The sequence below is a fragment of the Siniperca chuatsi genome, linkage group LG6, assembly GCF_020085105.1.
Source record: "Siniperca chuatsi isolate FFG_IHB_CAS linkage group LG6, ASM2008510v1, whole genome shotgun sequence".
In the NCBI taxonomy this organism is placed as follows: Eukaryota; Metazoa; Chordata; class Actinopteri; order Centrarchiformes; family Sinipercidae; genus Siniperca; species Siniperca chuatsi.
Window position 1 is genome coordinate 6,433,126 of NC_058047.1, and position 23,585 is coordinate 6,456,710.

The window sequence follows — 23,585 nt, forward strand, 5'->3', positions numbered from 1 at the left end:
GTCAGTGAGCTCGCTCTCTTGCCTCTCTGATAGGTTGACTCAAACCCTGTCTGTTGGTCACCCATCTGGCCTGCTTGGCTTTTCCCAGCTGTAAGTCAGCTGAGGGATATATAACGACACACAGAGGGTCTAAAGTCTCTCAGACAGACTGTCTGATAAATGGCGGTCAGTTGTCTGCACTGTTTGTCTTCATCATTATCTGGATCTGGATCACTGAACAGAAATAAAGACTCATCTTCCTCCTTGGAAGTTTTATTGTGGACTTGTAGTTGGTGAAGTGCCAGTGCTATATTTTCAAAATGCATGCAATGTCGGGGTTAAGAGGCATGTTGCTGCTGTATTGTGCAGCAGTATGTGTGTATGGGATGAGGAGAGAGTACTTCCTCAGGATAGAGGAGGTGTCTTGGAACTATGCCCCAAGTGGGATGAACATCATTCAGAACCGCACACTGCAGGATGATGAGTAAGTACATGCACAGTACATTTTCTAGATTATTTTGGGAGTCACGTGCACTAACCGTCCTGGAGCTTGTCCACGAAAAGAGACCATATCTCTCCTGTATTAGCCTCTCTTACTGACCAATTACTGCTCTCCATTACATGCTCTCAATTAAAATCATGGATGTTTGAGCATTTTCAATTTCTGCCCCAGACTGCTTAACAGTTTAGCTTTCAATTTAAAGTCTTCCCCATCTATTGCAATTTTTAAGTCCCATGTGTTTGCAATAGCTTTTTAGTCTACACTAATATTGTTATCGCTGTTGTGTGAAAACCACATATCTCCAAAACGTCAACTTTTAATGACATGAAAAATAACCTTATTTTTAGCAGTGACAATGACTTTTTAAGCCAATCCAATGGGTTTTCAAATGGTTTATGTAGCTTCAGAAGTAGAATAATTTTCTACTTCACTTAAATCACTTCAGTCTGTCTGAGAAAAATTCAATAACACCAAATTTAGAGATACATGGTTTTCTTTGGAAAGCGATGTGTTTCTGTATATCTATTTCATGCGCTTTTTGTGCCTTTTACATTTTTACATTTACCTGTTAATTCAATTACTTATGTTTTGTTTGAATCACTTATTTGTACTTTTAAACCTCTCTGGAAAAGCTCTTTGATCAGCATGCTTTAAAAAAAGTACTCTTAAATAAACTGACTTAATTTGAAACATGAAAAACACACATGAATCTAGATGAATATTTATGTCTTTGCATAATCACTAATATATAAGGACCCACAGAAAACCACAGCAGCTATACAGGCTCATTCCATATGCACACATTAAGCACATACATGCAGAATTCAGTTGGTACAAGAAGGTCTTACAAAAAATGGCCAAATATTGGTTACACACACTGACACAAGACTACACACACACATTAGACCAGCAAAACACACAACACAATATCAAGACAAATACAGAATCACAATTATTATTAATCACCGTTATAAATTGTGTAAAAAATTACTACATTTATCTAAATAATCTAGACCACAAACTTCCCACGTAAAGGACAGTCCATGCGAAATTAAAGAAGAACTGGGAACAAGATAGCAGTGTGTGGGTTATTTTTTTGTTTTGTTTGTGCAGTTTATTGTTACCCAGCACCGGCAAAAATGTATGGATTTGCGTGTGCCTCCCGATGAGTGCTTGATCTAAATAATCAAGTCAATGAAAATCTTTCCCCTATAGACATGTTTTTGAATAATTCCCAAAAGATATCTTGATATGTCACAGCAGGAAAAGAACAGGTGTAAATAATAAAACTATCATGGCTGAATTACATTTAGTTTCTTCAGTTTTGGGGTCTGGTATAGACTACGGGCTGCTCAATACTGCAAGATTGACACTTCGATAGTCACAAGCTTTGGTATCGATTCCTTTAAAAAAAAAAATCGATAGTAAAATTAATAAATGCAAAACAAGGGTGGCTGCATCACTTCCAAACGTTTTCAGTACTTTTGTATAATGTTTGTGCCAATAAACAGCCCTGACATATTTAGCTGGCCCTTGTTACATGACTGTGGAAACCTATGTGACATGAGAACCGCAGCCGCACACAGTCGCACACCTCTGCATCAAACTTGTGAGAGAATGGCAGAAAAGAAACATAGTGTGGTGCTACTTTCACCTGCAGATAAAAATACAGCACAATGTACTATTTGTGACAAGAAAGTGCCACAAATAGTGGAAGTTGCTTTGGAAAAGTCATGGCCTGTTTAAGAAGAAAGTGCAAATGTGCACAGGTTTCATGTTGTTGGTATTTTAATTTATTTTATTCATATTTATGTTGTAATTGTTGTAGTTGTAAAAAAGAAATGATCAGTATCGGTATCGTTAAAATTGTAACAAAAAGTATCATATCGAAATAAAAAAGGTTGGTGTCGTCCATCCCTAGTTTTTCATTTACAGTAGGTGAGCTAGTTCCAGGGTCCTGGTATTGTGTATGCTGGCTCTCTGTCACGGCTTACTGGGGACACTTGATGGAACAGAGCCATCTTTAATGTTATTAGTAATATCTGTGCTTTCCCTGCTATGACAAATCAAAATGTCTGCTGTGAAAAGGCCTAATCAGCAAGTAACTAAATATATTTTTAAGCACCTACATTATGATTACTGTGTTTTTCCAGTAACTTTAGCCAGTTAGCCATGTTTTTGAAATATTTAAACTTTAATCCATAACAGGTACACAGACACACACATCTCATTCTCTCTCTCTGCCTGGATCTCTCTGCAGAGAAGCCTCAGTCTTTTTAAAGAGAGGCCCCCAGCGTATTGGCTCTACCTACAAGAAGGCTGTGTATAAACAGTACAGAGACGCCACCTACAGGACAGAGGAGATTAAGCCAGACTGGCTGGGCTACCTGGGACCCCTGTTGAAGGCAGAGGAGGGAGACACAGTGATCATCCACCTGAAGAACACGGCATCCAGACCTTACAGCATCCACCCACATGGACTGAACTACAGCAAGGGCAATGAGGGTGAGGAATTAATGAATTGATGCACGAATCAGTGCATACTTAACAGACTCAGAGATATGTTTGTGTGCTTGTATCTGTCTCTTCAGGAGCCCTGTACCCAGATGGTACTGGTCCAGAGCTGAAGCGTGACGACTCAGTGGCTCCTGGTACTACAGTGGTGTACGAGTGGACCCTCCCAGAGACCCACAGCCCAACATCACAAGACAGCAACTGCATAACCAAATTCTACCACTCACACCTCACAACACCAAAAGACATCAACTCAGGACTGATAGGACCCCTCATTGTCTGTAAGAGAGGTACTGGATCCTTTTTATATAGTGTCCAGTAGTCCAAGTAATTACATTTACTCAAGTACTGTACTTATGTACAATTTTGAGCTACTTGTACTTTACTTTTATCTCCATATATCCTTGTACTCCACTAAATTTTATTGGGAATTATTGTACTTTTTACTCCACTAAATTGATGTAACAGTAATAGGTACTAATTACTTTATATATGAAGATTTTACATTCATTTTTATATATTAAACTCCCCAAAAGTACTAAAAATAAAAGTAGTAGTTAAAATTAGCGGCACCTTGACCAGCTACACAGCATTTAAATGCTCCTTACATGTTAATACATCAGTAATAATAATTAATATATACAATACTAGCACTGATAGATGCCATTCTGCTGCATAATGAGAAATTTTACTTTCGATGCTTCAAGTACATTTTGCTGATAATACTTCTCTACTATTACTTAAGTAACGTTTTGAATGTAGGACTTTTACTTGCAATACCAACAAAAATTAATCATAACATTATTGTTTTGTTCCATTAAAAGGCTATACCAGTTGGAAACTTACATGATGCATTTATTACAGTGAATTTCACATCGTTAACTATTATGAAAAACTGTAAAGCCGCTGGACATTATTTCTTTATAACATTAAATATTCATAAGCAATAAGAAACATCCATCCATCCATCCATCCATTTTCTACCGCTTGGTCCCGTTAGGGGTCGCGGGTGACTGGAGCCTATCCCAGTGACTTTGGGCCTTAGGCAGGGTACACCCTGGACAGTGGCCAACTCGTCGCAGGGCTAACACAGACACAGACAAGGACAGACAACCATTCACTCTCACATTCATTCAATACGGGCAATTTAGAGTTATCAATTAACCTACACATGCATGTCTTTTGGACGGTGGGAGGAAGCCGGAGAACCCGGAGAGAACCCACGGTAACACGGGGAGGACATGCAGACTCCACCCAGAGAGATTGTGTGATGTTGGTCTGGTCCGGGAATCGATCCCACGAACCCACGATCTCCTTATTGGGAGGCAGGAGCTTTAGCCGCTCTGCCCAATAAGAAACAATCAAAGTAAAAAAAAAAAAACAGTTTTAGGAATTATTTATCAAGAGTTTGGCAGACGATAGTCTGTTCATGTACAATCCTATCAATAATAGTAAGAAGTTAATTGAAGAAATACGTTTTCATGGCCTTTAAGTGGGTTTACCCTTCAGTACATCAGTGCACATTATCCTAAAATGTCCTCTCCTCTGTAGGAACTCTGGACTTACATGGAGACCGCTCAGGAGATCTGTATGCTCTGCTGTTCATGGTGTCAGATGAGAACTTCAGCTGGTACCTGGACGACAACATCAGGACGTACATTACAAATCCCGCCAGTGGCCTGAAGGAGGACGAAGATTTCATTGAGAGCAACAAAATGCACGGTGAGGTGGAGAATCCATGTCCACATACACATACCCATATACATACACATACAAACAACTCTAACTCTGAGTGTGGATTGCAGGTATAAATGGCTTTCTGTACGGTAACCTGCCTGGACTGAGCATGTGCCAAGGCAACAAGATCCACTGGCATATGATTGGCTTAGGCAATGAGGTAACTATTGTATTATTAGTATCACTACTAACCAGAATATCAGGTTAGTACAGGTATTCTTTAAAATTGTTTTTGCAATGTTCAACTTTTCTCATATTTTAGAAAAAAGTCTCTTAGTTTTTCCAAACATTGCTCATTGAAACCATAGTGCAACATTTTTCCCTGCAGTGTACAAGAGTTTGAGTTAAGAAACATAACTAACCACTGTCCAAAATATACATCTAACCCTTTAATCCTTAGAACTTTTGCATTATTATCTGTTTTGTCTTTTTTTAAGTACATTTAGAAGAGGCTAAGTGTATTTGGAAAGCTTTGTCAGCCTGAGTGGGCCGAGATATTGACATTATGCTTAAGTATGCTAACTAGACCATCTTTAGATATAGGTATCACAGTTGCTGTTGTTCAAATTAAGTGCTTTTCACATATTCAAAACTTTTTAAGGACGCAAGTTAGTTTTCTAAATTTGTAGCTGAAAATCTGCCGCAGTCTCTTTCACCAGTGATCCATAATAATTTGAGCTCAAAATGTCATAAAGACACTCCCTATACAATTACTTCTTGCCTATGTTGAATGTTTGTTAAAAAAACTAATTTGTGAACATTTGTTACTTTCTCCAAAAACTAGTCTTGTATTTTAGTTACTTAATTTACATTAGCCTACATCATGTCTTACATCTTGTCTGTGTTAGCTACAAGCACCTAGTCTAAACCCAGTTTAAGTGTTATTTATCTACAACAGGTGGACATGCATTCAGTTCATTTCCATGGCCAGATCCTGACCACTCTGAACCACCATACAGACACAATCAGTCTTTTCCCTGCCTCCAGCACTACAGCTGAAATGGAAGCTGACAACCCCGGACACTGGTTGCTCACATGCACTGTCAATGACCATTTGATGGGTGAGCTCCACATCCTCCATTCTTAATATGAAACTAATCATTTTGCAAAGATGATGGAGTTTGATTCGAGCAAGACGCTTTGTCACCCAACTGGATAATTATTTCATTTGTTTAGTATTGTTTGTGAGTTTTCGTTTCATGGTTTTGTCCAGCTGGAATGCAGGCTATATTTGAGATCAAGAAGTGTTTCCCCAACGTCCATAAGCCCCGGCCACACGGTGAGCTCAGACAGTTCTTCATTGCGGCTGAAGAAGAAGTCTGGGACTACGCACCTACCCCGCCTATTGATAGGTTGGTTACTGTATACACACACACACACACACACACACACACGCACACACACACAATGGTCCTGGCTGGTCTTGATGTGACCAATTCCATTAATAATTTATACTTGTGTGTGTGTGTGTGTGTATGTGTAGTGAAGCAGACATGTTTGTAAACAGAGGTCCAAACCGTATAGGAAGCCGCTATAAGAAGGTTCGCTATGTGGAATACACTGACAACACCTTCACAACGAAGATGCTTCGCACTCCAGAGGAGCAACATCTTGGAATTCTGGGTAATCCAGGCTGGGCTGGGGTTGGTAGCACTTTTCCAGAGTCAAGAGATGCTCTGGAGGCAGAAATAAAGTCATCTTAGTACAGCCAAATGCTCTTGTTACTAAATGAAAAATGCTATTTATCAGTGGTACCTTATGTAACTAATTAGCTAGTAGGTTAGTTTGTCTATTAAATGTGTCCAACCAACTCTCCCAAACCCAAAGATATTTGGCTTACAATGACATGAAACAGAGAAAAGCAGCAAATCCTCACATTTGAAAAGCTGGAAAGTCAATTAAAATTATTTTCTTTCTGTTGATTGACTAATCAATTATTTGACTAAATTCTACAGCTATTTGGGTAAGAAAATCATCTTATCTTCTAGCAACATCATTGTTGAAGGCATTAATGATGATAATCTTCAGTCATATTTTGGATAGAACAGTACAGTTTGCCAGTTAGTTTAGGCTAAGGAACACAGGACTGGTTCCAGACATGTTCCAGATTCTGCGTTCAATTCAGGATTCAACACAAATGTTTGAAATATGTCGGCAGGTTCTTGTTACCATGATGGGATATTTCCCAACAAAATGTCATCTGATGGTTTGTTGTCCTAAGTTTCCAACAAACCAACAACTCTGTGTGTGTCTGTTTGTGTCCGCCCATGTCTCCAGGTCCTGTGCTGCGAGCTGAAGAGAAGGACACTATCAAGGTAGTGTTTAAGAACAAAGCCAGCCGGCCTTACTCTATACAACCACATGGTGTCCAGTACAGTATAGAACAGGATGGGACGCTCTATCACAATGAACTGGAAGGTTAATACATGCACATACACACAAACTATTATCAGTTTACTAGATTATACATGAAAATCTTCCTCATCCTTTTTTATGTCTCCATCTTTCCTCCGCTGCCCTTCTTCTCTTCAGAGTCTCATACAGCAAAGAAACTGCGGGAGCTAAAGAGGGAACCAAGTGAGTTAAAATCTGAATTACGGTACCAGTCTACTGGAAATTAGCATGCATTAACGAAGATCTTATTATTATAATAATTCTCTTTCTTTATATAAATGTATGTATTCAGGAGTGGTGACCCCTCTCCCTGCTGCTCTGGTGAAACCTGGGACGGTGTACACCTATGAGTGGACGGTGCCAGTGGGTGCTGGTCCAGTTCAGGGGGAGGCTGACTGTCTGACCTATATGTACTACTCTGGAGTGGACCCTGTTAAAGACACCAACTCTGGACTGGTTGGACCGCTCCTTGTCTGTCGACTCGGATCTCTGAAGAAAGAAGTACAGGTGAGAATGCAACATTTCTGAAGACTCAAATAAAAAGTGGTCATAGATAATGGATAATGTGTCCATAAACACAACTATGACTCATGGGACCAACATGGTGGCATGGTGCTAGTCTGATGATCATACTCAGTTGCCATGTGGGTATCTGGAACCAATATGTCTTGTCTGCGAGAACATCCCTCTGTCAGGTCCTTGGTGATGATGGTCAGTTACAAGAATGACTTGTTCGGATTGGATATTAACACCAATGAAACAACATAATGTGGCATCTATCAACAACAAAATCTAAGATCTAAAATAAGCCATGATAATTAAAGCAGATGTCATCAATATTTTTTTATTAACAAAAGATCACACGACAACATCTATGTCGCTCACAGTGACAAACCCTCAGAGTTTTGGTGGTGGTTTCATTTAAATAAGAGTTTGAGGCTCAACCAAATAAAACTCTCCAATATTTCACAAAAAAGCAGAGATTACAATGAACATAGATTTGTGTATCAGAACTTTGTTTTTTCTTCTTTCCTACCACATTATTCATCCCACATCCCCTCAGATTTAACTTGTGACCGTTGGAGGGCGCTTGACCCCTAGGTTGGGAACCACTGGACTAAACTGTATATAAAGTTATATAAAAGTAGCTCCATCTCGACCAACTACAACAGTAAAATGCATTAATAACAATCTAATAATGTCACATATATAATAACATATCAGTCCAGGAGCCATAATGAGTACTTTTACTTTAAGTATATTTTGCTGATAATACAACTATAATTTTACTTAATTAGGATTTTGAATGCAGTACTTTTACTTGTAATTAAGTATTTTTATATTGGTGAAGTGGTACTTTTATCTTGTAGGTTCATACTTTACTATGTGCCTCTTCAGACTGCAGATCCTGTTTGGAGCTCATACAAAAGCACTATAACCAGTTTGTAAACCACAATTTGACACCTTTCCTCTTCTTTTTTCTCTCATGTAGAAAAACTATAATAAAGAGTTCCACCTCATGGCCACAGTGTTTGATGAGAACCTGAGCTGGTATCTCGACGACAACATTAAGACCTTTGTCACTGCTCCCACCACTGTTAACAAGGAGGATGAGGGCTTTATGGAAAGCAACAAGATGCACGGTGTGTAGGAAGCACATATTCACACACTGATCACTAGGAGGCTCAGTCTCATTCTCTCCATAATCATCACTAAAGATGTGAATTATTCATGCTGAGGAAAAAAGAGCATTATTTCCTGAATAGTTTTATAATTTTTGAAATAGTCACTGTGTGTTTTTTTTTTGTGGCTCTCTCTATTAGCCATCAATGGGTTTGTGTACAGGAACCTCCCAGGCCTGACCATGTGTAAGGGGGATAAAGTAACGTGGCACCTGTCAGGACTAGGATCTGAGACGGACATCAACAGCCTTTACTTCCAGGGAAACCGTTTCATCTACCGCCAGAACAGACGAGACACCATCAGCGTCTTCCCTCACATCTCGCACACTGTCACTATGGAGCCAGACAGCATGGGTATGCATCTCTCTCTCGCTCACACACACACTGTTGTACTTCCACAGTATACTTGTGAGAACCCCCAGTGAAATGCTACAACCTAGAAAAGGTTTGTTTTAACCAAGAGGTCAATCACACAATTCAAGCAAAGCCCGGACATAACAGGCAAACATTCGTGCATGTGTGTGTGTGACCCAAACATATCAAAATACAAACTCAAAAGAATTAAGAGGTGGAAAACAGGCAGAGCAAATCTGGCAAAATAATGGAGAAAACTAAACAAAGCCACTGAAAGTTTGGTTTGGTTTATTGTCAACATTCTAATATATTTATAAAATATGACATACCAGACTTTGTTAGGGGTAGATGGAAAAGTCTGGGACTTATTTCCATTGTTGTCCCTGATGTTTTCATAGTCCACCATCCATTTTTCATGATGGAGACAGGCATTAAATGTCTGAAATGAAGAAATGCAAGAAAGGACTAAAAAACCTAATTATATGAACAAATAATAAGAACAAATGACTACTACTCCCATCTTCCTAAAGCAAGATACTCATGACCCTTTTATATAGGATGGCAGGGTCTACCTGCCCAGGGACTGCAGATGGAAATTAGATAGTAGCTAAATCTGGTACAATCTCTTCTTTTTGTACGAGGTTAATGTTTTTTGTACATGGTCCCTAACAACTAAATGTAAATGTAAAGCTGAAAAGTAAGGACAAGAAGATTATTAAAAAGACCAGTGAGGGTGGGGCGCCTCCTGCTCCTTACCTTTACCCTTGCAGACACGGTCGATTTCCCAGCCCTTTTCTGTAACCTTACCATTACAACCCCAACCTTTACCGTAACCTTAATCACAACAAAGTAGAGTAAAGTATAAAATTCGAATTGGTCCTCACGAACATAGAAGACACAAGAGCGCATGCAGACACACACACACACACACACACAGACACACACACAGACACACACACACACCCATACAGTGAAATAAGCTTTGATTTTACATTTCTGAATTAATTCATTTCTTTATTGTAAATAAAGTGATTGCAAACTTACAAATATGTTACAACATGTAAATTACAAATGTTCAACTTTATATCACAGAAGAGTTGTGACAATTACTGACAATTATAAAAACAGTTACAATACAACTGTTAATTCTCCAGCAACAATTGAACCACGTGTCCCACAAAGCTAAACACTTTTTTGCCTTTAGGGATGACAATGTCAGTCCGTGGACCAGACTGAAATATCTCAATAAATACCTGCAAAACAAACCTTCACAGTGATAAATGGATCGAATTTCAAATCAGGATTTGAAATTCAGGTTTAGTTATTTGGCAGTCAAAGTAGGTTTTTTAAGAAAGAAAAATAAATAAAAACAGGTTAGCTAGGTGAAGAATCGTCAGGAAAACCAACTTGCATTTGACTGATGTCTAGGGATAATATTAAGCCTGGCAGGTGCATTCTATATTTCTGCACATATAATGTTTGTGTTTGTTTCAGGTCAGTTTGAGGTGGTGTCACCCACAGTGAACCATTATCGTGGTGGGATGAGAGCCAACTATACGGTTCAAAAGTGCAGCTTTTTTCAGCGTCAGGGTGACGTTATGCTCCATTCAAAAACCTACTACATCGCTGCCATGGAAACAGACTGGGACTACTCTCCAAACCGCACCTGGGAGACTGAGATGTTCCATGGCCAGGAAAAGTATAGTACCACCTGAACATGTACAGCATGTACACTACAGACTGAGCTGATTTACCCGTTTGCTGATATGTTGGACTTTTAAGTAAAAAGTAAAACACAGAACTTCATGAAAATAGTAATTTAGAAAATATCAGCAGCAAATATTGAAATTGCCATTAAAAAATTTAAAAACTGTGGAAACCATGAAACCCCTATATTTACATTCCTGCAGTGTATTATACATCATATAAAACTTGAAGGATAAGGCTGGCGATAGTCTATATTTTTCTTATTGTCAACAAATCCCATGAAAAGACCAAAACCAACAATGCATTGATCCTACTAACAAGCATTACATGTAGTCAAAGCTTGATATATTTTAGACCTCCATTTTTATCAATGAGGCACACTGTTGCACTGGGTGTCCTTCATCACCATTTTCAGTCAATCATACATACACCACCCTGCAGCTGTAAATACATGGAACAGACTTGGCGAATAAATCATGACGTACATGAAGCCGGTCACTTAAACGTCTAATGAAGAGACCAAAAATAGGTGCAGATGAAAACATCAGATTTGTGTGGAGCGATGAGGAGTCTGTAACCTTCTTCAATTTAATACATGAAACCAACATAAATGTCATATTTCCATCACGTTTTCCACATTATTTTCCATCGTCTGTGGTTTGACTGGTGCTCTTTTAATTACGTTATCTTGTTGCGCCCTCCCCACCTGCAATGGTTTTATGGCACCCAAACGGAAAATTAGCGCCACTAGCTGTTTATCTTGATGAACCAACTCTTAATAGTGGATGGAATCATGCATTAATTCACATTTTCTTTTGTCGATTTTCTCGAGATTTGGTTAAAATTTGTGCTATTTGGATGGAAGCCTAGCTATTGTTGGTTTTTGTGTTTTTCCATGGGATTTGTTGACAATCAGAAAAAAAACTTCTCTCCTTACTATCTCCTCACTATTTTCTTGGATTTTGCATAGTTAGTTGTAAATATCTCACATCTTATGTCTTGTTTTAAATTTTTATGTTTTTTATTGTCTTCGATGTTTTGTATTTTTATTGTAACCAAACAGACAAACAGATTCATGCACAAACATATTTACATGAAAATGGAAGGACATGCTCAAACACATCCACTTGGGGTGGTTGTTCCACAGTAAACACAAACACAACATTGTAAACAGACACCAACCCTCACTTATTCCTCTGCAAAATAAGCCTGCCTCTCTCCCGTTGCAGTCCGGCTCATGTCTTCCTGGACCAGCAGGGTGGGTTTATAGGGTCCCGTTACAAGAAGGTGGTCTACCGCCAGTTCACCAATGACAAGTTCACTAAGCAGGTGGAAAGAGCAGCTGATGTGGAACACCTCGGCATTATGGGTAGGCTTTCAGGGCAGCAGAAATGTGAAAGTGTGATTGTAAAGTAAAAACCACAAATTATACTATATATGAAATATTATGGATTTGTGTTTTACCTTTTATGTTCCATGTTTTTCTTAAGCTCCAGCTTGATTGGTCTTATAATTAGAACATCTTCCCTTGCCCAGGTCCAATGATTCATGCTGATGTGGGAGACAAGGTGAAGGTGGTTTTTAAAAACATGGCATCCAGGCCTTATTCTATCCACGCCTATGGAGTCAAAACAGAAACACCTGATGTTTACCACACCAAACCAGGTACAGACAGACAAGCAGACAAACAGACTAACAGGGAGCCAGAAAACCAAGAAACATTAAAAATAGAAAATCCAGAAATGCTTTGTTTTAATTATGGATTTACTGAATTATTATTGTGGAATAAAACTGAAGCCTGTATGGCTTTAATTTCCCCAGAATAACTGACTTGATCCTGAAAACTAAATGCCTCTGTATTAGTTGGTCTTAGTACTATCTGTTCCACCCAGCTCTCCCAGACTGTGTGTAACTTCAGTTTTCTTAATATAGCATGGGCTTCAAAACCTTGAAAAAAACTATGTCTGTCCCAGGTGAGACTCACACCTACTACTGGTACATTACAAAGAACACAGGACCAACCACAGAGCAAGAGGAGTGCTCTGTGTCAGCATACTACTCTACTGCTGATGTTACCAAGGTACGCAAATACACATAAACATACACACACACACACACACACACACACATACATACACACAGGCATTCACATGCTTATGTTGTCTCCCTGCCTGCCAGGACCTGTACAGCGGTCTGATTGGTCCGTTGGTGATCTGTCGCCGTAGCTGGGCCAGGTGAGTGTTTCTACATCGGTACATTAATACAGAACTATCCGAACTAGTTAATACTTTTATGCAGTATACAGTGTGCTTGCGTGATTTCCAGGGCAGGTCGATGATTTTTATTGTGTTTTTGTACTGCATCGCACAACAAGCATACTATAGTGCTAATGTAGAGTTTTATAAACTGTTGCTTCCAGGAGTCTTGGTGTGAAGAAGGAAGTTGAAGAGTTTGCATTGCTTTTCCTGGTTTTTGATGAGAATGAGAGCTGGTAAGTAAAGAGTCTCAATACTCAACAGGTTCAGAAATTACTGAAACAATGTCAGTTAGTCAGGATCATCCACAGACCTCTGTCAATATTTTTCATAAAGACTGTTTCATCGGTAGAAAATAGTTCAAGTGAAAAACGTTGACAGTGAGGTGTACAACTAGAGCCAGTTATAAATTCAAAGAATCCCACCTCATACCTTAATCCACTGTTGTCCTTCTAGGCCTCATTTATCTGGTTTGGTTAAATAAGAGCACCATTATTGGCCTCATTATACACGTACACATCACTGTCAGAATACACTGTACAGTACTGTTTGTGGTGTTGATATCTTCTGCAGCAATGTCAAGAACACAAAACTGCTGTACATTTATTAACTGGCAATATTTGCAAATTATTACTGTTGTTATTATTCCAGGTATCTTGATGAAAATATCAGGACCCACATCAGGAACCCTCGTGCAAACTTGAAGGATGATGAAACCTTTATAGAGAGCAACAAGATGCACTGTGAGATAAACATACACACAAAAACTGCAGCATTTTGACAGATGGGATATTTTTGTTGCTTCATCTAGACAACTAAAGAAATATCCTAAAAAATGTTTTCCAATATATGCGTGTTTGTGTGCTTTTCTGTGTATGCAGCCATTAATGGTTATATGTATGCAAATCTGAATGGTTTGAACATGGAGGTGGGTGACAAAGTGTACTGGTACCTGATGGGAATGGGCAATGAAGTGGACATACACACCGCACACTGGCATGGACACAGTGTGGAATATAAGGTATATTAAACATACAAACATGCAAGACACACCTTCACAATCACACATTAAACGTACAAACATACTCTGGTACACACAAATACCAACTCTTCTTTCTCTCCAGCTGGGTGGAGGTCCTCATCGTACTGATGTGTATGAGCTGTTTCCAGCGACCTTCCAGGTAAAACCTCAAAATGGACTTGGCTTCAACTGATTTTATTTGTCTTTTGCCACAGCATATTGCATGTTGCATTGCATTAACGTCAATAAATACTCACTTATTAGTGTAACTTCTAGAGAATCAGTGTAACCACAGAAAAAGTTGTCATTTATCATCCATTGGATTGTGAAATCAAGTAATTTCCTTAAAAATATTTTCTTAAAACAGATCAGAATAAATCTGCAAATGGAGAAAGACACAAGAAAATAGAAACAATAAAAATACAAAATGAATATAAACAGTCAATATAACAGTGAATATAAGCAATTTTAAGAAAGAAAACAAAACAGATGGCAAAAGAAAAAACTGAGTACTTTTAACAAAAGTATTGTTAAAATTATGAGATGCTACTCTTGTGACTAATACATTATATCAAGCTTAAAGAAAGTGTTCCTTTGCCAATCCTACCATCTTTAACAGCTAATACACACTATATATATACTGTATATATATATATATATATAAACATCTTTTAAATCTAAAAACATGCAAAAAGTTAAAATCTAGCAAAATGAGAAAATTTTGCATCAGTAAATTACAGAAAATCTAGACTGTCTCTGTTGACTTGACAGTGGGGTCAAACATTAATAAAAATGAAACTTGCGACCAGTGAATCATGTGGTGTTCATCTTCATCATCTTCTTCTTGTTCAGACAGTAAAGATGCGTCCTCAGTATCCTGGTACCTGGCTGCTCCACTGTCACGTCATTGACCATATTAAAGGTGGCATGGAGGCGATATATACTGTTACTGAAAAAGGTAAGAAAACTAACTGGGAAAGAGAAATAGTAATGAGGATGCTGTGTAGGGAATAACATGTTTGTTTCTCTTCGACAGCAAAGAAGAGGGGAATCTTTGGCTGAACAGCTGAGAAAAATGGATCCAGAAAGAAAACAGCAAAAAACAACTTTTTAATGAATTTAATTTCAGTACGCAATTCACTAAACTGTTTTGCTTGACAAAGCTGAGACAATTACAGCTTAGACTAAAACATCACAACCCAAGTCATTTTATATTAAAATATATTATAATATAATAATATAAAAATTTTACAATTGTCTGACTGCTTTGATATTTTCCAAATGACAGTAAGACTACTGTAAAAAATAAACAAATAAAGAAACCTGAAAACCTGAAAGTTAACAGTTTAAAAGACTCTCGTGTGTTGCCTGTAATGATAGTAGTCAGGCAGTAGAGGGCACTACAGCCTGACAGTACATTGTCATTGCATTGTGTGTGGACCTGCTGGACTTTCAAGAAACAAAAATAATTTGTCGCACTTGTGAACATTGTGGTTTTCAGCAATGTAAATATGAACCTAAGAGGTCTGTGGGGGTATCCTGTGGAAGAGCCTCTGACTGATGACAGTCAGGTAGTGTTTTTGGCCCTGATCCCGATCCGAGTTCTTTAATATGGGGTATCTGCGGATAGAGAGTCCGATACTTATATGTACCTATATGTTGATTAAACATGTATCTGACACATTTAAATAACAGGTGTAGCCTTCTAAATTTGACACACATTATTTTTCATGAGCTTCTTGATCCAAATACTGAGGTCCTGGTTCGAAACTACAAAAATGATAAGCTTGAATTATTGATATGATATGAATATTAACTGTTGGAACTACAAAAACACTTTGTTTGAGCCGATTTGTGTATTTTAGCTTTATTTTAGCCGATATTTAGGATTGGCTCTGGACATCCCTACAGTCAGATAACAGGTTAATGTATAATACACTTAAACCAGTCTGTCTGTGTTCTTCCTCCACTCTATGAAATTTAAGGCTCCATTTTCACCTATGATGTTCTCCATACAAAGGTGTTATTGCTTTCTTAGCAGGAAATTGAAATTACTAATTTAGACCTGTTTTAGTCAAGGCTGGATTACTGCCATGGGCAACACCCCCCCCAAAAGCCCCAAAGCCCCAAAGCCCCAAGTTCCCTTTTAATTATAAATGTTAGGAAATTTGCACGACTAAAGTACAATAGCAACTAAAGCAGCACTTATTACATCATCTTTAGGCCATGTCTTAGGGGAGTGTGAGATCTGGCACTTTAAAAATAGCAACAGTTCATTCATATGTAGCATAATTTGTAAAGTAGGGTTAAAAAACTGAGGAATTAAACAAATGTTAGCTTATTGACATTAGTCATGATTGGGTTTCACAGGCGTGTACAAGTGAAAACTCATGAAAGCCACCAGAAAATCCGCTAACGGTAATGAGTTGATCATACTTTGACACAATAAAAGGTTCAGTGTGGGCTAGCAGTAGGTTGCAGTACCATCACTATAATGGACCCAGGAATTTAGCAGCGGCAGCAGTCTGTGACCTGCAAGGCTTGATCACTACAGTCACAGATCAATGTTAGGCAGCTCAGATGTCGCTGATACATGTGTCTTTCTCTAGCTGTTAGACTGCATCTTTTTCATGCAGTGTGATGGTCTGACTTTCTACAAACATGTACACAATAACAGTACATGCAGGAGTAACACATGATCTGCTTGTCCAGTGGCGCTGGCCAACATGATTAGATAAAATCCAGGGAGCAATTTAGAAAAAAGGATATTTGGTTTAAATGCAGAGCTCACCCTGTGTGTTACAGGAAAGTTGAAGACTCTCTCATGCTGCCACAGAGCAGACAATTCCTCTATACTTCCAGCTGGTGTCACTGCAAACAAAGCAGTTTGGATCCTCAATCACCTCAGATACACTGACTTATGGGGCTTCAAGGTGATGCAACTATGAGCCTTTGAGCCTGTCAGTGTCCCACAGAGGGATCTGAGAGGGGGGGTTGGTAAGTCTGCGAGTACTGATGAGAAATTTAACTACTTCAATCACTCATACCATTCGTGTGAAGGTGGCCACACATCCTAAAAGTTCTGTCAGCTACATCTGTGGCTCCTGGACTCTAGTGTCATGATGAAAGTGCTCAACAACGCAGTTTAGTATTCTTTAAATAATTCCATAAATAGAATATGTGATGAGTAACTTTAGATGTCTCAGACTAAAAAAAAAAATCTTCAAATACATTTTAAAAATAAATATGCAGTTTGACAGGCCTGTGAGGAGCCTCTTTATTCTGATTTTGCCCCCTTTTCATTGTTCAAAAGGGATATGAGATTGTGAGGATTACCTATCATCACCAAACACACACACACACACAACACATACCCAAAACACACACTAACTGTACTGAGTGCAGATCAGTGTCTAAGCAGCCACCTGCAGTCCTCCATTAGCTGGCAAGGAAATGGAATTTAAAAGATTCAGACCATGAAATGTGGCCAATAATGCCAGCTCTGATCTAAACCTGTACTGAATCTCAATTATGTTCTAACAGCCCTGTCACATTCAACTAGTGAAACTTTGCCTGACACTCGCTCTCACTCTCAACTATGGTGGCTTTAACTGAGCCTTTCTACTAAGCCAACATTTTGTGTATCTTTTCTTAGATGCTGTTTAACAAGACACAACAAAATAAAAATAATGAAAACCATGCTAAGTAGCAGCATCTGAGACTGTGACATCCATACACACAAGAAAATAAAACATGGATCCAAAATGGTAACTTTGTTATTCTTAGACCACTATAGCAATACAAATTGTTTAGTTTGGCTTGACTGTGTCAGCAGAGGACAGACCATCTTGTCACCAAAATAAAATGGGTTTATCATCTGTACGGTGGCCATGTTGAGACATCTCAGACTTAGCTGTCAGGCAAACTTTTATACTTGTCTCAACTTCAATCTAAATTTTGTCAGCCTCAGTGTTGGGTACGGATAAAAAAACTCAATCAGTGAATCGGAATGTGAGCCAGCTGTTTTGGGTAGCTCATGGCACCACCAAAGTATTGTAGTATTTTGCAGCTTGAATATATTCACAGTGAATCCCCAGAATTACTTGCACAAAACCTGAAGAAAAAGAGGGGTAGCCCTGTCCTGCCCTACAGACAAAACAGGTACATAAGTCAAATAGCAGCTTTTAATACCTCCTGGTCAAACCCACCTACATATTACATGGGTGTGAAAAGACAAACAATTAAATCAGTCAAGTTAATTAACTACATACAATTTGTTACTTTACACTCATTTAGCTTTTCATTTAACTGTGCAATAACTGACAAACACCATATTCAAGCTAGAGTTAGTCTTGCTAGGGCTGACAGGAAAAAGAAAATACAAAACACAAAGAAAAACAAACCCTTTTTGCCAGGCTTCCTCCCTCCCTCTAATCCCACTTGGTAAAGTCCAGATTGCCAACACCTGTTGTGTTCATGTGCATGTGTTCTTGAAAAGAAGTGGATCTTGAAAAATAACATTTAAAAAGCAAAGCAAACAATACATCACAGAGACACATAAGCTACTATAGTGAAATCATCCAAAATGTATTAATCCACTATAGAATCCAAAATTTTGTTGTCATTTTACACTGCAAAAAGACAGATGTCAAATTAATCTTTGATTCAGAGGACTTTTTATGTGATTGGAAGTGAAGCTCTCTCACATTCAGGTTGTACTTATGCTGCGTTCCATTTTCCTCAGAAGTCAGAAGTCAGAACTGGGAATGAAGTTGGAAAACCAAGATGGATGCCTCTAGCCATTGTTAGCCATTGTTAATAATACCAGTTGATAAAAATGCATTATGCTGTATTTTGCGCATATGAACATGTAGCAACATGTCCACAGATGCAAGTTGGACAGTATTGTGTGTACGATTATTTTGATGAGACACAAAATACAGAAGTGCTAAAAACAAAACAGTATATTACTACAGCTTTCAGTAATTGTTGCACAAAGCAGCCATCTTGGATTTTGAGGTCGGGGTTGGTGAGGTTTTTCCAACTTTCCAGGTCGGAAATCCCACTTCAGGGGGGTGTTCCAGTTGAAATTTCTGACAGAGAATTTGGAAATCCCGACTTCCCAGTTCAAATGGAACGCACCATTAGTGTACTCAGTGCTACTTTGAGGTTAAAGGATAGGTTAAAATAATGTGAAATCAATTCATTAGTTATCCATTTGATTGGAAAAATACACAGTTTCTGCTTCAATCTTCACACATGCTCCTCTTGAGTTTGTTGTTTCATGCATTTTAGAGTGCCCAATTCCTGTTCTTCCACTGGTTTGTAGGAAGTGCAATTTCAGGCTGTCTGAGACAGACTAGCTCTCCTGGCCAATGGGAGAGCAGGATGTGGGCACTCTAATATGCTCAAACCAATGCATGCAACTTAAGTGACTTTAGTTCAGGTTGAATTGGTACAAATTACAACCTAAACTGTCAGAAGCTAGTTTGTACCTTTATGGTGGATTTAAAGGTACACACTCAGTCCTCATGAGGGCTTGTTATTTACATGTTATGTTTCATCTGTACAAGTGCGCTTCATCTATGCAACTATTTTTGAGTGTGTAATTACATTTCATGGAGGTGTTTCTATGGCCTATTATAGTGGGATGCTTTCTGATGACTGCCCAGTATCAAGCCCTGAAACAGCCCTGTCAGTGTGCTGCTGAAACAAATGCTTGGCTCTGCCTGGACAGAGGGCCTATTAGGACTGATCGCCTGCAACATCAGCATGTTGGAAGCAGATGGCTGGTGGTGGCTGCTGTTGTATTTCTCTCCCACACCAGGCTCTCTGGGTAGTTTCAACATAAGCTTAATTAATGATTTGATAACTGCAGAGGCGTTAAAAGGAGCATGGAGACAGGCGTGAATTCCAAATGTAAGAGCTAAACTGGATAGTAATACGATGTGAAGGGATTTATTACCACATGCTTTCTCACATGCTCTCCCTTTCTGTCTCTCACACTTACTCAGATCGGCCCAGTGTGAGCTCTACAGCATGCTGTGAGTAAGAAATAAGTTGCAAATCTAAGAACTAAACAAAGCAGATGTTTTACTGAAGGCTGTGCTCCCTATAAGCCTTCACACTATAGGGAGCAGCCGATCATTCTTAAATCTAGATGTAGTCAACCATCTGTGAGATATGTAAGTCAATTTGGATGAATAAAGCTAGGCTGATAGAGCGTGTGGAGTTTGGTAGTCCAAAACACCATGGATGGATTACTGAACAGGTCTACTGGGCACAGGTTCAAGGAGTCAGGGGGCCACCTGGGCATTACCTGCAAAATGTCTCTAAAAGAGACACAAAAATGATGCCAAACAACCAAAGAGACACAAAACGACCATAAAGAGACACAAAACGACCACAAAGAGACACAAAACAACTTCAGAGAGATGCAAAATGACCACAGTGGTGCAAAACAACCACAAAGAAACACAAAACAACCACAAAGAGACCTATATAGGAGAGGTTTTTACATGTCTCTGCCCCGGGGCCCATTGTTCTTACTCACACTAATACCTCTCTTTTTACCTTAACACAGGTGCCACAGTGGATTTGGCTGTTACTTGCCTCTGAAAGAAAGTTACAACTAACATAAGCGTCCTTGTGAGCTTGTAGTGAAAAAACTTTCACAAGTATAATAATATTTAAAGCTATTGTATGTGGAAATAGGTGCCATCTGGTAGTACAGCATCAAGTGTAACAGCATGGATGTGATCCAAGGACATTGAGATAAATACTAATGCTTATTTTTGACCAGGTTTATTTAATCATTCTACAACCAAAAACTTATGCAGTCAGAATAATTTGAAAGATGCCACATAAAACATACACAAATTTGAAAAGTCTGGAAAACCTTTATGATTTCCATAAGAAAATTCTCTTTTTATTCTTTTCAGTTTAACGTTGAACTGGCCCAGCTGCAAGGCAATAGTTCTTGAAGTGGTAGTGATTCAGTGTCTTGCTCAAGGACAGTGCAATTACATCCATACTGGATGATTCTGCACCTCACAATTTACGTCCAATGCCAATGTTTAGTGCCAATATAGGTGTGCCCTTTACGTAGCAAGGTGGAAAGTAATGTTTTGGAGTTTAAGGAGGAACTTTCTGGAGGAACAACCAAGAGACAACTCGATTTTGAAACTATCAAATCGAAAGAAATCCCACCCCCTCCAAAGCCACGCCCCCAAAACACATTTTCATGCGCAATGAGTGCACGGGCAGGGTGTGCGCAGGTAGGCAGGTCAGCACATAGGTAGGTAACAGGCAGGTAGGCCAGCCAATTGACGGGCTTATTACAGGCCTGCGACAGCCACAGATACCAGATTTTGTTTCATCCCCCCCCCAGAGCATTTGATTTATTGATTGCCCTCGGGATGTAAAGAGAATTTCAACAAATATAAAAATATTGTATTTCACATTTGTCAGAGATTTTGTATTTGTGTTTTTGTCCTTGCTTTTTGAAGTGGGCAGGGGTCAGTGGGAAAACGATGATGTCAAGTATTTACATGCACCAATCAGAGTTTAGTAACATTTGAATCAAATGTAATGACAGTTGTGGGGTTTTCTTATGCTGCACTGTCAATCAAACCACACCCACACAATATTGATAAAGCAGATTAACCTTGATGAAGCAGAGTTCTTGACTGTTCAAATTATGAATAAGGATGTTTTATTCCCAAATTTAAACTTTAATTTTTGCTTATTTAGTCTAGAATATTTGTTGTTATAGAAAATTACTTAAGATTTAAAGCCCCTTATGTTTTAAAGGGCTTTAAAGTTAAAATACATCAACATCATCATCATCATCATCATCATCACCATCATCATCATCATCATTAATTATGGTTTTCTTACTTGGTATCTGACCCCGAAACTGCAAACTTATATTCTGAAGTTGTTTTGTGCTGCATTGCACCTACTGTATACATAATATATTGGTGATTCACTTCCAAACAGCCTTCCTCCTACAAAAACAAAACAAAAACCTTCTTGCCTTTTTGCACCACAGAAGAAGAAAAAGTCCTGTTTCCCCGGCCAGGCTGGAAGGGAACATACTTTGCACTTGCGTCGTTTCTATGGAAACAAAACAGGTCCGATGCCAGGGGACAGCATGCATGATCTCTGTGGCTCTCTTGCTGAATATATAAACCCTATGAAATGCACCACATTAATTCATTGCTCTCCCATGAGAAGAAAAACACCTGCCACCTGTCAGCAAAATACAAAATCCCCTCAGGCCAGGTAGTCCATGAGTAAAACCACACACCAACAGTTACCAATAAAATCCATCCACTATTCAAAAGCATAATCATCCGAATCCCACAAGTATCTGTCTGGAAGCTGGAGACTTTGGCCTGAATCTGTTCTTCCACTTTACCATTCCCCTGGCTCTGTGCTTCTCTGGCTGCAGTTTGTGTGCGCGACATCTGTTGTCGGACATTTAGCAACATCTTCGCCTCAGTTCAACATACTCCTCTTTCTCTGGCAGAAGGTTTATTGTAATAGGTATGAAAATTCATTCACATATTGTGTTCAGATGTTTCTTTTTAAAGCACTTTTACACTATTTGGCCAAAAGTATGTGGACAGATTTTGCAGTTACATAATGTAACTAAGTACAAAACATTTTAGGGTCCTTGTACTTATTAAGTATTAAGTATTTCAATTGTATGTTTATATATACTTTATACTTGTACTCCACCACAATTCAGAGGGAAATATTGTACTTTTACTCCACTACATTTATATAACAGCTATAGTTACTTTACAGATTAGGATGGTTTTATTTAAGTTAAAATGATCCATTATTTTTTTAAAAAAAGCAAAGATTAGGAGAAACATCCAAAAAAAGAAAACAGATTTGTGTAGCAGAACTTTGTTTTTTAATTTTGTCTTCTCCCATTAATCATCTCACAACCCCATAGATTTATTTTGTGACTATAGTAGGGGCCTGACCCCTAGGTTGGAAACCACTGGATATGCCTAGGAGGAAGTGGGAGACCCCATGGGCAGACCCAGAGCTCTTTGGGGGTATTACATCGCTCATCTGGCCTGGGAATATATTAGGTTCTCCCAGTGGGAGAAGACTGTCTGGACTACTTTAGACTGCTGTGAAAAAACAACTCGGCGATGCTTGCTGACCAACTGGAAGAATCTTTACTTCACCAATGCATTTCAGCGCAGGGTCTTCATCAGGGTGATTTAAAAGATCTGTAAAAACACAGCCTAGAAATCCTCTGCAAGATATATCCAATAAGAGCTACACACATAGATGGCCCAGCTTCTAAATGATGCTGCACTTCTAACACAGAAACCTCAAAACAAAAGTACACAACAAAATGAAATATAAACAGCAAAAAACCTATCACAGTCACAAAATACCATCACAAACATAAG

General features: G+C 38.7%; 1 protein-coding gene across 1 annotated transcript; it reads left to right on the forward strand.

The window, feature by feature from the left end:
* The first annotated feature begins 79 nt into the window (after positions 1 to 79).
* LOC122878335 (ceruloplasmin) lies at positions 80 to 15,487 on the forward strand. The gene is made up of 24 exons (XM_044201032.1): positions 80 to 463; positions 2,742 to 2,986; positions 3,073 to 3,285; positions 4,547 to 4,717; positions 4,801 to 4,892; positions 5,631 to 5,793; positions 5,946 to 6,084; positions 6,216 to 6,355; positions 7,010 to 7,150; positions 7,265 to 7,309; positions 7,419 to 7,633; positions 8,619 to 8,769; positions 8,950 to 9,162; positions 10,657 to 10,861; positions 12,099 to 12,238; positions 12,406 to 12,534; positions 12,843 to 12,949; positions 13,048 to 13,103; positions 13,289 to 13,360; positions 13,776 to 13,867; positions 14,006 to 14,145; positions 14,249 to 14,305; positions 14,998 to 15,103; positions 15,182 to 15,487. Exons 1-24 carry the CDS (start codon positions 300 to 302, stop codon positions 15,205 to 15,207), a joined length of 3,222 nt encoding a protein of 1,073 aa, XP_044056967.1. The 5' UTR covers positions 80 to 299; the 3' UTR covers positions 15,208 to 15,487.
* The last annotated feature ends 8,098 nt before the right edge of the window (positions 15,488 to 23,585 follow it).